This window comes from Leucoraja erinacea, chromosome 6 (assembly GCF_028641065.1).
Source record: "Leucoraja erinacea ecotype New England chromosome 6, Leri_hhj_1, whole genome shotgun sequence".
Classification (NCBI taxonomy): Eukaryota; Metazoa; Chordata; class Chondrichthyes; order Rajiformes; family Rajidae; genus Leucoraja; species Leucoraja erinaceus.
In genome coordinates this window covers 11,018,433-11,032,785 of record NC_073382.1, presented here as the reverse complement: position 1 = coordinate 11,032,785, position 14,353 = coordinate 11,018,433, and the positions used below count along the sequence as shown (strand labels likewise).

Sequence of the window (14,353 nt, the reverse complement as noted above, 5' to 3'; positions counted from 1 at the left end):
TATGAGCGTGGCTCAGAAGCAGTTCCAGAAATTACACCGATACGGTCATGTCCTTTGTCAGTCTGCAAACGAACCACTTGCCCCTTGGTTAATGGTGGCAGTGGCCTACAAGTTTTGTCAGACCACTGTTTTTGAATGTCACGCTTTTTATGTAACCTGGACTGGACATCCGATGGTGGAACTACCTGTGGGATCAATGCCTGATCCACCACAGGCACCGTGGCTCGGGTCTGCCTCGACAATAAATGTTGAGCAGGTGAACCCAAAATGGGGTAACGAGAGATGTTGCGCAAGTTGAGTAGATCCAGGAACACGTCGGAATTAGCTCTGTATGAACATTCCATGAGCTGTTTGGCACTCTTGACAGCCCGCTCAGCTAGTCCATTCGACTGTGGATATTCAGGGCTGCTGGTGATGTGGCAAAAACCCCATCATGCAGCAAATTCCTTGACGTGTTGGCTGGTAAATTGACTGCCGTTATCAGATAACAGTATACACGGAGCTCCGTGGTCTGCAAAATGGCGAGCAAACTTCGAAACTACCCCGCAAGAAGTGGGGATGCTAAGAAAATCAATGTCAAACCATCCTGAATACGAATCGACAAATACCAGGTACTGCTTGCAATGCCACTCAAATATGTCAGTTACCACCGTAGACCACGGGAGTGCAGGAGCCGGATGTGAAAGAAGTGGTTACTTTTGTTGACGAGGTGCCAAGCTGTTGCACACTGCACAGGACGCCACATTCCCGTTGATGTATTCGGCCATGCCAGGCCAGTAAAACCTGTTTCTTGCCCATCGGATGGTAGCTTCAGCGCCTGGGTGCCCTGTGTGGACAGCGTTAAAATACTTGCTGTGCAGCAAAGCAGGGACTACAGCCTTGTGTCCTTTTACGATAATGCCATCCTGCTAGCTCATCACAGACGGCAAAGAAAGGCCGAACTTGCAGCGGAACGTTGTAGTGTTTGTCTGGCCAGCCGCGCTTAATGACGGAGGCAAGTGACCGTAAAGTACTGTCAGCAGCAGTGTGGGCAAGCAAGTCCTCCACACAGGACAAGAGAATAAATGACACAGTCATTGCGATAAAGTCATCATCCGGCGAGGACGGACCCTCGCAGGTCTTTTGGGGTGCACACGAGAGAGTGTCAGCCAGGTGCATATCCTTATCATGTTTGTAGGTCAGAACAATGTCATATTTTTGAAGTTGCAGCAACATCCGCTGTAGGTGTCATGGAGAGGCATGAATCAGGTTCGTTAAAGATGCTGATCAGAGGCGGTGGTCAGTTTCAATAGTGACCGTTTGTCCGAAGATAAAGTCATTAAATTTCTTGCAGGCGAAAACAACCACCACCAGCTCTTTCTCAATTTGGGCATATCGTTGTTCTGTGTCAGTCATAGTGCTCGAGGCATAGGCGACAGGCTTATTGCCGCTACTGTCATTTTGAAGACATGGTGCGTCTAGTCCGTGTTGTGAAGCGTCACAAGTCAGTGTGACCGGTCGTTTAGGATCAAAGTAAGAGAGAGTAGGAGCACAAGACATCTGCTGCTTAAGAGTGTCGAAAGCCCTCTGCTGTTGCTCATGCCAGGTCCAAGCAGTGTCTTTGTGTGTAAGCTGGCGCAACGGGGCTGATATTTCACTGAAGTCCAGAATAAATTTGCTCAAGTAGTTAACCATGCCAAGAAATCTCTGCAGACCGAGCACGTCTATGAGTGCTGGGAGCTTGTTGATGGCACTGGTTTTCGCCGGATCAGTTTTTAGGCCATTTTTAATGAACACATGGCCTATGTATTTCACCTCACTTACCCTGAATTTGCATTTTTGAGGGTTTAGCGTGAGGTTGATGGCCTTGGCGCAATCCAGGACCTTCGTCAGATTAGCATCGTGTTCTTCGACAGTTTGTCCCGCAACGAGGATGTCATCTACTACAATGGAGCATGGGTAACCTGCAAACAACTGCTCCATAGCTTGTTGAAATACTTCGCTAGAAGAGCTTATGCCAAAGGGCATGCAAAGAAATCTGTAACGCCCGAACGCTCCTGAAAGTGGTTAACTTTCGAGTTGTGTTCCAGTGAAATCTGCCAGAATGAACTCTTGGCATTTAGTACTGTGAATACAGTTGCCTCAGCCATCTGCACTGCAATCTCCTCCACAGTGCGCATGGGATAGTGAGGTCATTTAATGGCTGTGTTTAAGTCCTTAGGATTGATACAAATCCGTATTTTGTCTTTATTCGTCTTCGTGGCCACGACCATGGTGGAAACCCAATCCGAGGGCTCAGCGACAGTAGCAATCACACCTAGAGATCATTCTGTAGCAATGTTACAAAATTTTGAGATTTAAAAAATCAAGTCTGCAATTTATCCCATCAGATAAAGCATAACAATAAGTTTAATTTGACACCTAATTCGCTTTCATATCTCAAGTAATAAAAAAGTTATGGCCATTTTCATACTCGGAAATTAGCATCTTGTTCCCTATTGATTTTCTATGGACATAACAAAAAAAGCTGTGATCGTGGACAGTCAAAAGCTCATAACCTTCTTAAAAATTAAGAGAACTGAATGAAATTTTCAGTTATCATAGATTGAAGCATTCTGAAACAAATATAAAATAATCTTACTTGGATGACCTGAAATTAAAGCATATAATTAGTTAGTTACCCAATTGTACCTAATTTCAAACTTCAATTACTGAATCTAAACATCTATCCATTTCTTAATAAATTATTAACATTTTTAAATAGCCCAAGTGTCCAAATAACATTCACAAATAATTCACAATAAAACATGATTTTTAAATCTCATTTACATCAATTTATAGGCCAAATGGAAGGAATTTAGTGTTCATTTGCTGTAAATTAAAGTCAATTTAAATCGGCATTCTAGTGGGTTCCTGTGAACGCGCTGGTTTAGAACGTTCACATTGCGCTGGATTTGTGCCCTCAAGTGCCCAGAAAAATACTGCGGGATATAAAGAGCCCAAAATGAACCACTCGCTACAGAAAACTTTAATAACAGGGTTATATACAAGCCCCATTTAATGTAAAAATAAGGTACATACCTTTAATTGTTTGCTTTATAAAACCCTGGGGCTGCGAGAGGTTGCGGAGTGAGAGAGTGATTTTTAAACTACTATAAATATTATACAAGGCCATAAAAACTAATAATACCTTTTGCGACGGGGTCTTACAGCGAATTTCCGTTAATGATTTACTAGGCTGAAGATTTTCGATTGGAACAGCCTAGTAAAAATCGCGTTTTAAACCGCCCCCTCTAAACAGCGCCAAAATCACACACAAGGGGTGGGGCAGATGCTCAGCCACGATTCAGGTAGGTTTTGTAACATACCTACATTCTGTTGAGTTCACTTTGAACATGGTGCCGCATAGCATGGGGAATCTTATGAGCTGGACGAACAACTGGAATAACCTCATGGTCAATGGTAATTGTAGAAACATAGAAACATAGAAAATAGGTGCAGGCGTAGGCCATTTGAGCCTGCACTGCCATTCAATATGATCATGGCTGATCATCCAACTCATTGTGTACCTGACCAGCAACTAATTGCGTACCTAATAGGCAACCTGCCCAGCTTGTCGTGAAACAAAGTTTTGTATTGTGTCAGGATTTGTTGGCTAAAGTCACAGGCTGTGGTCAGATGACAAACAGAAAGGCTGAAAGAGACAAGTCCTAGGTCTTGGCATGCATTGGCTCCCAGCAGAGATGGCACATCCTCACGAACAACATAGAAGCTCAGGTTGTGAACACATAAGTTAAGATAGCAGTGTAACTCAACTTGACCGATAGGGTACACTGGACCTCCTGCAAATGGGAGAAGGGAGGCAGCTGTCGGAGTGACAGTCTCTGTTTTTCGAAACTTTTTAAAGACAGCTAGTCAAATCACATTCCATCTTGTGTCCACTTTCAGATAAAAGTTCTTGCCATTAACGGGCAAAGCAACCTTGGGGTCTAGTTGTTTGTGTATGAAATCAGACAAGGAATGTGCATCGAAGTCAAAACCTTCGCCAGCAGGCTGCAAATCCATGGGAGCTGGTTGAGAGCATACTGAGAGCAAGTTCTCATGGCCAAGTGAATTAACAGATTGCCTTGTTTGAACTCTGTTGCTACATGAATGACAGCATCTGAAGAAATGGTTAATTTTGTTGCAAAATCAACATAATTTTCCATACGCACGGCAATGGTCACGAGCAGCAGCATGTGAACCCCCACAGTTAAAAACGATTGTCAATTAACCTCACTATAGAGTTATCGGGCTCCCGAGGAGAACGGCGAGAGATTTGATAAGACATACCGGCAACATTAATTTCACGACCAGCAGAGTGGCTTAAGACTTTTGTATGAGCATCAGCTATTTCAGCGGTTTTCAGCAGTCTCTAAAGTAAATTCAGCAGCTCGCAGTAACTCTTTGCGTAATTTATCATTGCGGGCACTATAGACCAAATGGTCACGGACTAGGCTATCATATATATCCCTGAAATGGCATCGATTGGCAATGTGCTTCAATGCACTGACATACATCTCCACAGGTTCTCCCTGTCTCTGGCTTTGGGAAAAAAACAAATGCCTCTCCATGACCAAGTTAGTACGCAACTCACATAACTGTCGGAATTTGCGCATTGCATAGTAGCTTCTTTGGCACGTTGAGCAGCTTCTTTGTCTGCCAGATTAAGAAGAATTGACCCTCGAACACCGGGAGCAGCAGTAGGGTGAGCCGCTTCAATGTAAATTGAGAAATCCTCTTCAAATACGCGCCACCGTTCTGCAAGGTCCTCGTCAAACACCAGGATCTCTGGTTTTCTGAGAACAGAAGCCATAGTAATATATACCGGAGAAAACAACAAACTAAAATAAAAGCAATATAATGAAGCAAGGAGTGAGTCCGTACACTCTGACACCATGTTGAGCTTCTGCTGGTGGAATAACCAAAGTCACACACACCATGATTAAGATCCAAAGACTTTATTAACGTTACAGCATAGGTAACTTCATCTTAGTACGTTACTCTAAAAGTGAGAGAGAAAGGGCAGGGAGGCTTTCTGTTAAACTAGTGGGCGTAGCTACAAAGTATGACATAACATGAGTCACTCATCTACCCCCGATAGTCAAGTATATCTACACCCGACATTTGATCAAGTTGAAAATGGCATGGCCTGTGTTTGTATAAATTAGGGCTTTAGAAACTGACATTTTTTAAGTGGGTACACAAAATGGCTCAAGAAGCACAGCGGGTGCACCAAAGGAAATAGGCGACGTTTCGGCATGGCCCTGTGTTTTGTCTGCAATTAAATTAGGCCCCTTAGAAACTGATGCAACAGTGCTGTTTTAAGTGCTTTATTTTAAGTGCTGTTACTCAGGTGACAACGGCAATGTCTTATAGAAACATACACAATTCTTAAGGGGTTGGACAGGCTAGATGCAGGAAGATTGTTCCCGATGTTGGGGAAGTCCAGGACAAGGGGTCACAGTTTAAGGATAAAGGGGAAACCTTTTAGGACTGAGATGAGAAAAACATTTTTTCACACAGAGTGGTAAATCTCTGGAACTCTCTGCCACAGAAGGTAGTTGAGGCCAGTTCATTGGCTATATTTAAGAGGGAGTTAGATGTGGCCCTTGTGGAGAGAAATGCAGGTACAGGATACTGAGTTGGATGATCAGCCATGATCATATTGAAGGGCCGAATGACCTACTCCTGCACCTTTTTTTTCCTATGTTTCTATGTAATACAATGGACTTAATGGCTTAATAATAACAATAAAGAAGTCATCATTCAAAATGTCCTTCAATAGTGGGTTTGGGGCCATCCAAACCAGTCTGAAAAAGCGAACAGGGATTGCGCTTGTATGGTGTAATCCATCAGCTGGTGAAGACTTGACGTGTTATTTTGAAGTAATCGTTTTAACATTGACCTTATTTCTTCAAAGGAGGCCTTTCAGCTTCAACAACAAAATCCAGACATGGTGTTGTCAATGCCCTCCCAGCATCTCTTGGGAAAAGAACTATGCGCCTCATTGATGTTGGGGCCCCTTTCTATCAGGACAATCAGCTTCAGGTTAAAGTTTACTGGAAGAAAATGGAAGGTATGTGTTACTGTATCTTGCATATCTTTAAAATGAAGTATAGTAAAATTGGTGTGTACATTTACTTTCAGGGCATCGACACAAAATGCTGGAGTAATTCAACGGGTCAGACAGCATCTCTAGAGAAAAGGAATAGGTGACGTTTCAGGTCGGAATCCCTCTTCAGACTCAACCCTTCTTCAGACAGAGTCCGTAGGATGGTTCTGACCCAAAACATCATACATCCTTTTCTCCAGAGATGATACCTGACCTGCCGAATTACTCCAGCACTTTGTGTCTATCTTTGGTATAACCAGCAACCACAGTTCCATCCTACATGCTTTCAGGCCACATTTGGAAGGGATAAGGGAAACTTTGTACATGTGTGACTTAGACATCAGTGGTTTGTCGAATGAAATTGGGCTGGTAAAAGTTGATCTTCCAGTACTTGTTGATGACTATTTTTATTTTTATTCCTATTTTGCTAATCTTGAAACAATGTATTTGTACATGAATGGAACAGATAAGGTGTTGTTTCTTTTTGGAAGACATAGATGAAAGAGCAGTACTGACACATTTCAGAGTATAGGATCTTCAAGAAGGATAGAGGCTAGATTGGAGAGGTTGCAAAAAAAGGAAGAGGCATTACAATATTGATTAAGAACTCTATTGTGCGAAAATCCAGCAGGAAATCATGGAAAACTCTTCAGGTGAGTCTGTATGGATAAAGTCAAGGGCCAAACGAGGGACAATCATTTTACTGGGGTATAGTACTGGTCTCCTAACAGTCTGCTGGAGATAGAGCAGCAGAAATGCATACAAATTATAGATAGTTGCATAAGGAAATGGGTTGTGGAAGTAGGAGATTTCAACCTCCAATATTAAGCGGGATTGCTTAACTGTGAAAGGCATAGGAGGTTTTTTATGTACATTCCAGAGAAGCTTTTTTACACTACTGTGAAATTTCTTTTTGGAAATGTAGCCAAGCAAGTGGAGGGAGTGGCAGTGGAAACATATTTTGGAGATTGTAAATTTGGCTCAGTAAATTTTAAGATTATTGTTGGAAAAAAGGTCAAACGTGGATTGGAAATTACGTTCCAGAACTTGGGGAAAGTTGTTTTATTATTAGATATGACATGTTAAAAGTGGACTGGGAGCAGTTACTTGCAAGCAACCAGTTGCAGGCTATCAGAAATGAAGTATTTAAGAATATCAGAGGCATAGATCGAGTAGATAGTCAGAATTCTCTTCAGATTAGGGCTATCAAAAACGAGGGCTTAGATTTTAAGTGAGAGGTAAATGTTTTAAATGGTATCTTCGGGATAAGTTTTTTTTTTACACAGAAAATAACTGATATTTGGAATGTGCTGTCAAAGGTCACGGTGGCGCAGTGGTAGAGTTGCTGCCTTTCAGCGAATGCTGTGCCAGAGACCCGGGTTCGATCCCGATTAACGGTGCTGTCTGTACGGAGTTTGTATGTTCTCTCTGTGACCTGTGTGGGTTTTCTCCGAGATCTCCAGTTACATCCCACATTCCAAAGACGTACAGGTTTGTAAGTTAATTGGCTTGGTAAATGTAAAAATTTTCCCTAGTGGGTGTAGGATAGTGTTAATGAGCGGGGATCGCTGGTTGGCGTGGATCTGGTGGGCAGAGGGGCCTGTTTCCATGCTGTATCTCTAAAATAAAGGTGCAATCAGATATAATCGTTATATCAGAGATGCATTTAGACAGACACTATAATAGGCAAGGCGGAGAGGCATATAGTCCTAATGCAGGGAAATAAGAATAGAGTAGATGGGCAGAAAGATTGGTATGGATGTGGTGAGCTGAAAGACTCGTTTCTGTACAACTTTGACTAATCATACACAACTGTATGATTCTAAGAGACAGGAAAATGCTATTCAAGCAGAGGATATTTGAAATAAGGAACACTGCTTGAGTGGCTGGTGAAAATAGGTGCCCTCACAATATTTAGGAAGTGTTAAGATGAGCATAGAAGGCTTTGGGCAAAACACAAGGCGAAATACAGGGTAATGGGGTTCATGTAGCTAGGTAGAGTCATAGAGTGATACAGTGTGGAAACAGACCTTTCAGCCCAACTTGCCCACACCGACCCAATATGTCCCAGCAACACTAGTCCCACCTGCCCGTGCTTGGTCCATTTACCTCCAAACTTGTCAAATCAATGTACCTGTCTAACTGTTTCTTGGAGGGTAGCTAATGTTGGAGGGTGGCTAATGATTGGAGGGTAGCTAATGTTGGGAGGGTAGCTAATGTTCTCCCACTGTTCAAGAAAGGAGCAAGAGAGAAAATGGGGAATTATAGACCAGTTAGCCTGAGATCGGTGGTGGGGAAGATGCTGGAATCAATTTTTAAAGATGTAATAACAACGCATTTGGATAGCAGTAAAAGGATTGGTCCAAGTCAGCAAGGATTTATGAAGGGGAAATCTTGCTTGACTAATCTTCTGAAATGTTTTGAGGATGTGACAAGTAAAATGGATGAAGGAGAGCCAGTGGATGTAGTGTATCTGGACTTTCAGAAAGCCTTTGATAAGGTCCCACACAGGAGATTGGCGGGCAAAATTAGAGCACATGGTATAGGAGATTGGGTATTGACATGGATAGATAATTGGTTGGCAGACAGGAAACAGATTAGGAATACACGGGTCCCTGTCAGAATGGCAGACAGTGGTGAGTGGGGTGCCGCAAGGCTCGGTGCTGGGGCCGGAACTATTTACAATATATATTAATGATTTAGATGATGGGATTAAAAGTAACACTAGCAAATTTGCAGATGACACAAAGCTGGGTGGCAGTGTGAACTGCGAAGAGCATGCGAGGAGGTTGCAGGGTGACTTGGACAGGTTGAGTGAGTGGGCAGAGAATGTAGATAAATGTGAGGTTACCCACTTTGGCGGCAAGAACAAGGAGGCAGATTATTATCTCATTGGTGTCAGATTAGGAAAAAGGGCAGTGCAACGTGATCTTTTACACCAATCACTGAAAGTAAACATGCAGGTACAGCAGGCAGTGACGAAAGCTAATGGCATGCTGGTCTTCATAATGAGAGGATTCGAGTATAGGAGTAATGAGGTTCTTCTGCAGTTGTATAGGGCTCTGCTGAGACCACATCTGGAGTATTGTGTCAGTTTTGGTCTCTTAATTTGAGGAAGGACGTCCTTGTGATTGAGGCAGTGCAGCGTAGGTTCACGAGATTGATCCCTGGGATGGCAGGAGTGTCATATGAGGAAAGATGATGAAAAGACAAGGCTTGTATTCACTGGAGGTTAGCAGGATGAGGGGGGTTCTTATAGAAACATATACAATTTTAAAAGGACTGGACAATCTAGATGCAGGAAAAATGTTCCCAGTGTTGGGTGAGTCCAGAACCAGGGGCCACAGTCTTAGAATAAAGGGGAGGCCATTTAAGACTGAGGTGAGAAAAAACTTTTTCACCCAGAGAGTGGTGAATTTGTGGAATTCCCTGCCATAAAGGGCAGTGGAGGCCAAGTCACTGGATGGATTTAAGAGAGAGTTAGATAGAGCTATAGGGGCTAGTGGAATCAAGGGTTATGGGGAGAAGGCAGGCACGGGTTATTGATTGGGGACGATCAGCCATGATCACAATGAATGGCGGTCTTGGCTTGAAGGACCGAATGGCCTCCTCCTGCACCTATTTTATATGTTTCTATGTTTCTATGTATTCACTGGAATTTAGAAGGATGTGACGGGATCTTATAGAAACGTATAAAATTATTAATAGAGACAGTAGAGGCCAATTCACTGGATGAATTTAAAAGCGAGTTAGATAGAGCTCTAGGGGCTAGTGGAATCAAGGGATATGGGGAGAAGGCAGGCACGGGTTACTGATTGTGGATGATTAGCCATCAAAGGGCCAAATGTCCTCCTCCTGCACCTATTTTCTATGTTGCTATGATTTTTCCACCAAATTTCCACCGACCCTGGTTGTGTGGCAATAAATTATATCTATCAATGTATACACCTCTATAAGCCAGCCACCTCATCCTCCTGCGCTCCAAGCAATAGAGACCCAGCCTACTCAACCTCTCCCTTTAGCTCAGATCCTCTAGGCCTGGCAACATCCTCGTTAACCTTCTCTAAACACTTTCAAGCTTGACAAAATATTTTCGGTCACATGGTGCCCAGATACTTGAAGGTACTTCGGGTACTTGAAGGCTGGGGTGCTTAGGGTAGGCTGAAGAGTCTGTTTCCATGTTGTGTGACTCTGGCTGTATAACTCTCATGTATATGGAAACTCAACCCATATATATTTACAGGATGTATATGTGTAAGGAAACTCAACACTTTGAAGCAAGACTTAAAACAATACTGTTTGTGATTTCCTTACTATTTGACGGAACAGTTTATGTACACCAATAAATGTTCTTTGATAGGATATACACATTGTTGAATAAAAATCATTGGAAGTCTATGAGGAAAATTATCCCATGAAATGCTTGTTCAGTCCTCTTACTGTTACAACACCTGTATTATTGCCCCAGGACATTCAGAAGGATCCGATTGTTGTAGCTCCTTAGTTTGTTATCTTCTATCTCAATCATTATTCACTTTCTCTCATACGTATGGTTACGTCTTTGTAACTTGGACAACTGCAATGTGGATAATGGAGAGTTTTTAAATTATTTTTAGCAAATTCTTAGTTATAAGAGATAGAAAGAAAAGGATTTAGAATACATGATAATGTGAAAGTAAGAATTTCCAAAGAACTGCATAAAATGATAATAGATTGGGTGTTGTTTCATTTAGTTTAGTTTAGAGATACAGCGTGGAAACAGGCCCTTCAGCCCATCGAGCCTGCACCGATGAACGATCACCCCGTATAACTACCACACTCCAACACACTAGGGACAATTTACAATTTACATCTTCAAACCTTTACATCTTTGAAATGAGTGAGGGAATCGGAGATCCTGGGGAAACCCCACGCAGGTCATGTACGGAGATTGTAGAAACTCCTTACAAACAGCGCCCATATTCAGGATTGAATCGGGTCTCTGGCGCTGTAAGGCAGCAACTCCACCACTGCTCCAGGAAAAAAAAAATATCCTGCAAGAACTTTAAACAATACCATCTGTGAATTTCTTACCATTGACCGAACACTTTAAGTACACCTGATATCTGTTTTTATATGGTTTATCGATGATCTACCATATGGTCAGCTGCATTTACAATCATATTCTGTGACAGACGCGTATCATAACCTTTCATTATTTAGTCACAATTATAATAATCTGTGCCAGAATATCCAATAAACAGTATGTGTGCAAAGGCCAGATAATTGGCCAGCTGTCATAACAAATACTGAGTATGTAATTATTCAGAACATCTCCTGACCAGTGCAATATTTCTACTATTATAGAACTCAACACTTTGCTACATTTTGGTATTCTGCCATAGTATTCTGATGTTTATCTTGAATCAATGGCGCCATTTTTATTTGAAAATTCTAATGCCACTAATGGTATCCCCTCCTAGATGTGCTACTGATTTTGAATCTGTTTGGTAAAATCGTTTAGAAGTCATAGCAATAATTCATTCTTAAAGTTGTCCAAAGTCACAAAAAACGCTCAAAGGCAGAAACTATGAAATAAATAGCAGAAAATGGTAGAAATACTCAGCAGGTCAGATGGCATCTGCAGAGAGAAAGGTAGTTCCATCAGAACCATTCCCAGAAACTTATTTGGCTTTCTTGCATTGAACGAGCAGCTTTCCTCTTTATTTAAAACCGGAATTTATATTTCAGGCAGCCAACACCTTCCCCTAAAATTGTTCAAGTGTAAACTTCCCCCGCTTTCCCTTCCAGCTCTAAACAGTCAGGTAACTAAGTTTGTGTAGGTTGGTACTGAGCCATTGAATCATGTATTATTAGGTTAGTTTAGTTTAGTTCAGAGATACAGCGCGGAAACAGGCCCTTCGGCCCACCCAGTCTGCGCCAGCCAGCAATGCCCGCACACTAAAGGGCCTGTTCCTCCAGCATGCCACTCCATGCGGCAAGCTCGACCTAACGTGGTCGCTTGAGCTGTACAGCCTCGCGGGGTCGGTCCCACTTCAATCGCTGGAGCCGTATGGAGTTGTACGGAGCTGGTCCCAACTTCGCGCGGGGCTCCGAAAAACTGACCATGTTCAAAAATTCCGCGCGGCAACAGCCTGCCGGCTCGCCGCCGCCTCGACGCCGTACGCACCGCCTCGACGGGCACACGCAGCGTCTCGAAGCTGTACGCAGCGTCTTGACGGCGTACGTTACGAGTGAACTTCCAGCGGACTACGCTCGAACTTCACGTCACTCACTCGACCTCCGCGCGGCCCCCGCTTCCGGTTTGGTCGCGCTTGCCGCATGCAGGTCGCATGCTCGTGTGACAGGCCCTTTACACTATCCTACATACACTAGGGACAGTTTACAATTATATCAAGCCAATTAACCTACAAACCTGTACATCTTTGGAGGAAACCGGAGATCCTGGAGAAACCCCATACAAACTCCGTACAGACGGCACCCGTAGTCAGGATCGAACCTAGGTCTCTGGCTTTGGAAGGCAGCAACTCTACCGCTGCGCCACATTGATTTGAACAGATTTCAACATTCTGAGCTGGAGTGCTGGCTGGTGACCTTTGCCCATTTTGGATTGAAAACTGGTTGTAGAGGAGAAAAAACTCCTCAGTCAGGACAGTCTCATGCTACAGACATCAAAATCAAACCAGCTAAAATATATCATCCCTCACTGGGAACATCACAAATTATTTCCCTTCTTTTGAATCTCGATCCCATCAACAATAATTATAGCATGTTAACTTTCATTAATAAATGATTTAGTACATGAAAAGCTTGTTTGTAGTTTTAGGATAAAAGCAATTACTTGATGAGAAGCATGTTCTTTTAGCAGGTGAATAACAGCCTACTGGAGAAACTCAGCGGGACAGACGGCATCTGTGGAGGGAATTGGACAGATGACATTTTGGGTTGGAACTTTCTTCAGATCCGAAACCTTGACTGTCCATTTGCCTCCACAGATGCTGCCTGACCCGTAGAGTTCCTTCAGCAATTGTTTTTTTTTGCTCAAGATTCCAGCATCTGCAGTCTTCTTTTTCCCAAAGCAACAAGGCGCAAGTTACATTGTCTTTTCTAGATGAGTGTAGCTGCAACAACATTGAAGAGGTGGAGTGCCATCCAGGACGAAGCAGCCTACACAACTCCAACCCTGCTTGACTTCCACCACTCTATGTGTTCATTAGTTCCACTACTAGCACACAAGTTAGCGTGTACCATGTACAATGCACCACAGCAAGTCACCAATACTTCTTCAACAGCACCTCCCCAACACAGTTTCCCTAATACATCAGGACAGAGTGTGACTTAGAAAAAAACAGAATATGTTGATGTTCCCTTGTGTCTGATTCTCTTGTCCTTTCTTGTGGTAGAGGCCCCACGAATGGAGGGCACAAAAGAAGCCCTAGCAAGTCACTGCAATGCATTTGGTAGGCAGTACACACTGTAGCCATGATGCACCAGAGTGAATGATTAGAGTCATAGAGAGACACAGTGTGGAAACAGGTCCATTGGACCAACTTGCCCATACCAGCCAACATGTCCCAGCTACACTAGACCCACCCAGCATGGTCTATATCCTGTCAAACCTGTCCTATCCATGTACCTGTCGAACTGTTTCTTAAATGTTAGGATAGTCCCTGCCTCAACTATCTCCTCTGGCAGCTTGTTCCATATATCCACCACCCTTTTGTGAAAAGGTTACCCCTCAGGTTCCTGTTAAATCTTTTCCCCTTCACCTTAAACCTATGTCCTCTGGTCCTCTATTCACCTACTCTGGGCAAGAGACTCTGTGATCTATTCCTCTCAAGAATTTATACACCTCTATAAGAGCACCCCTCATCCTCCTGCGCTCCAAGGAATAGTCCCAGCCTACTCAACCTCTCCCTATAGCGCAGACCGTCTAGTCCTGGCAACATCCTCGTAAATCTCCTCTGTACCCATGCCAGCTTGACGTCACCTTTCCTATTACATGGTGCCGAGGACCGATCACAATACTTCAAATGTGTAAAGCTGGAGTTTAGAAGAATGAGGGGGGACCTCATTCAAATGTACCGAATAGTGAAAGGCTTGGATAGAGTGGATGTGGAGAGGATGCTTCCACTTGTCTAGGACTAGAGGTCATAGCCTCAGAATGAAAGGCAGTTCCTTTAGGAAGAAGATGAGAAGGAATGTCTTTAGTCAGATGGT

The 14,353-nt window shown here is 43.2% G+C and overlaps 1 protein-coding gene across 6 annotated transcripts in view; it reads left to right on the top strand.

The window, feature by feature from the left end:
- Positions 1 to 14,353, top strand: part of LOC129697888 (anosmin-1) — a 188,527-nt gene that overhangs the window by 163,034 nt on the left and 11,140 nt on the right. For all 6 annotated transcript variants that reach the window (XM_055636603.1, XM_055636601.1, XM_055636605.1 and 3 more), the window contains exon 9: positions 5,942 to 6,097. In XM_055636603.1, the coding sequence (XP_055492578.1) occupies positions 5,942 to 6,097 (156 nt within the window). The remainder of the gene's footprint in view (positions 1 to 5,941; positions 6,098 to 14,353) is intronic.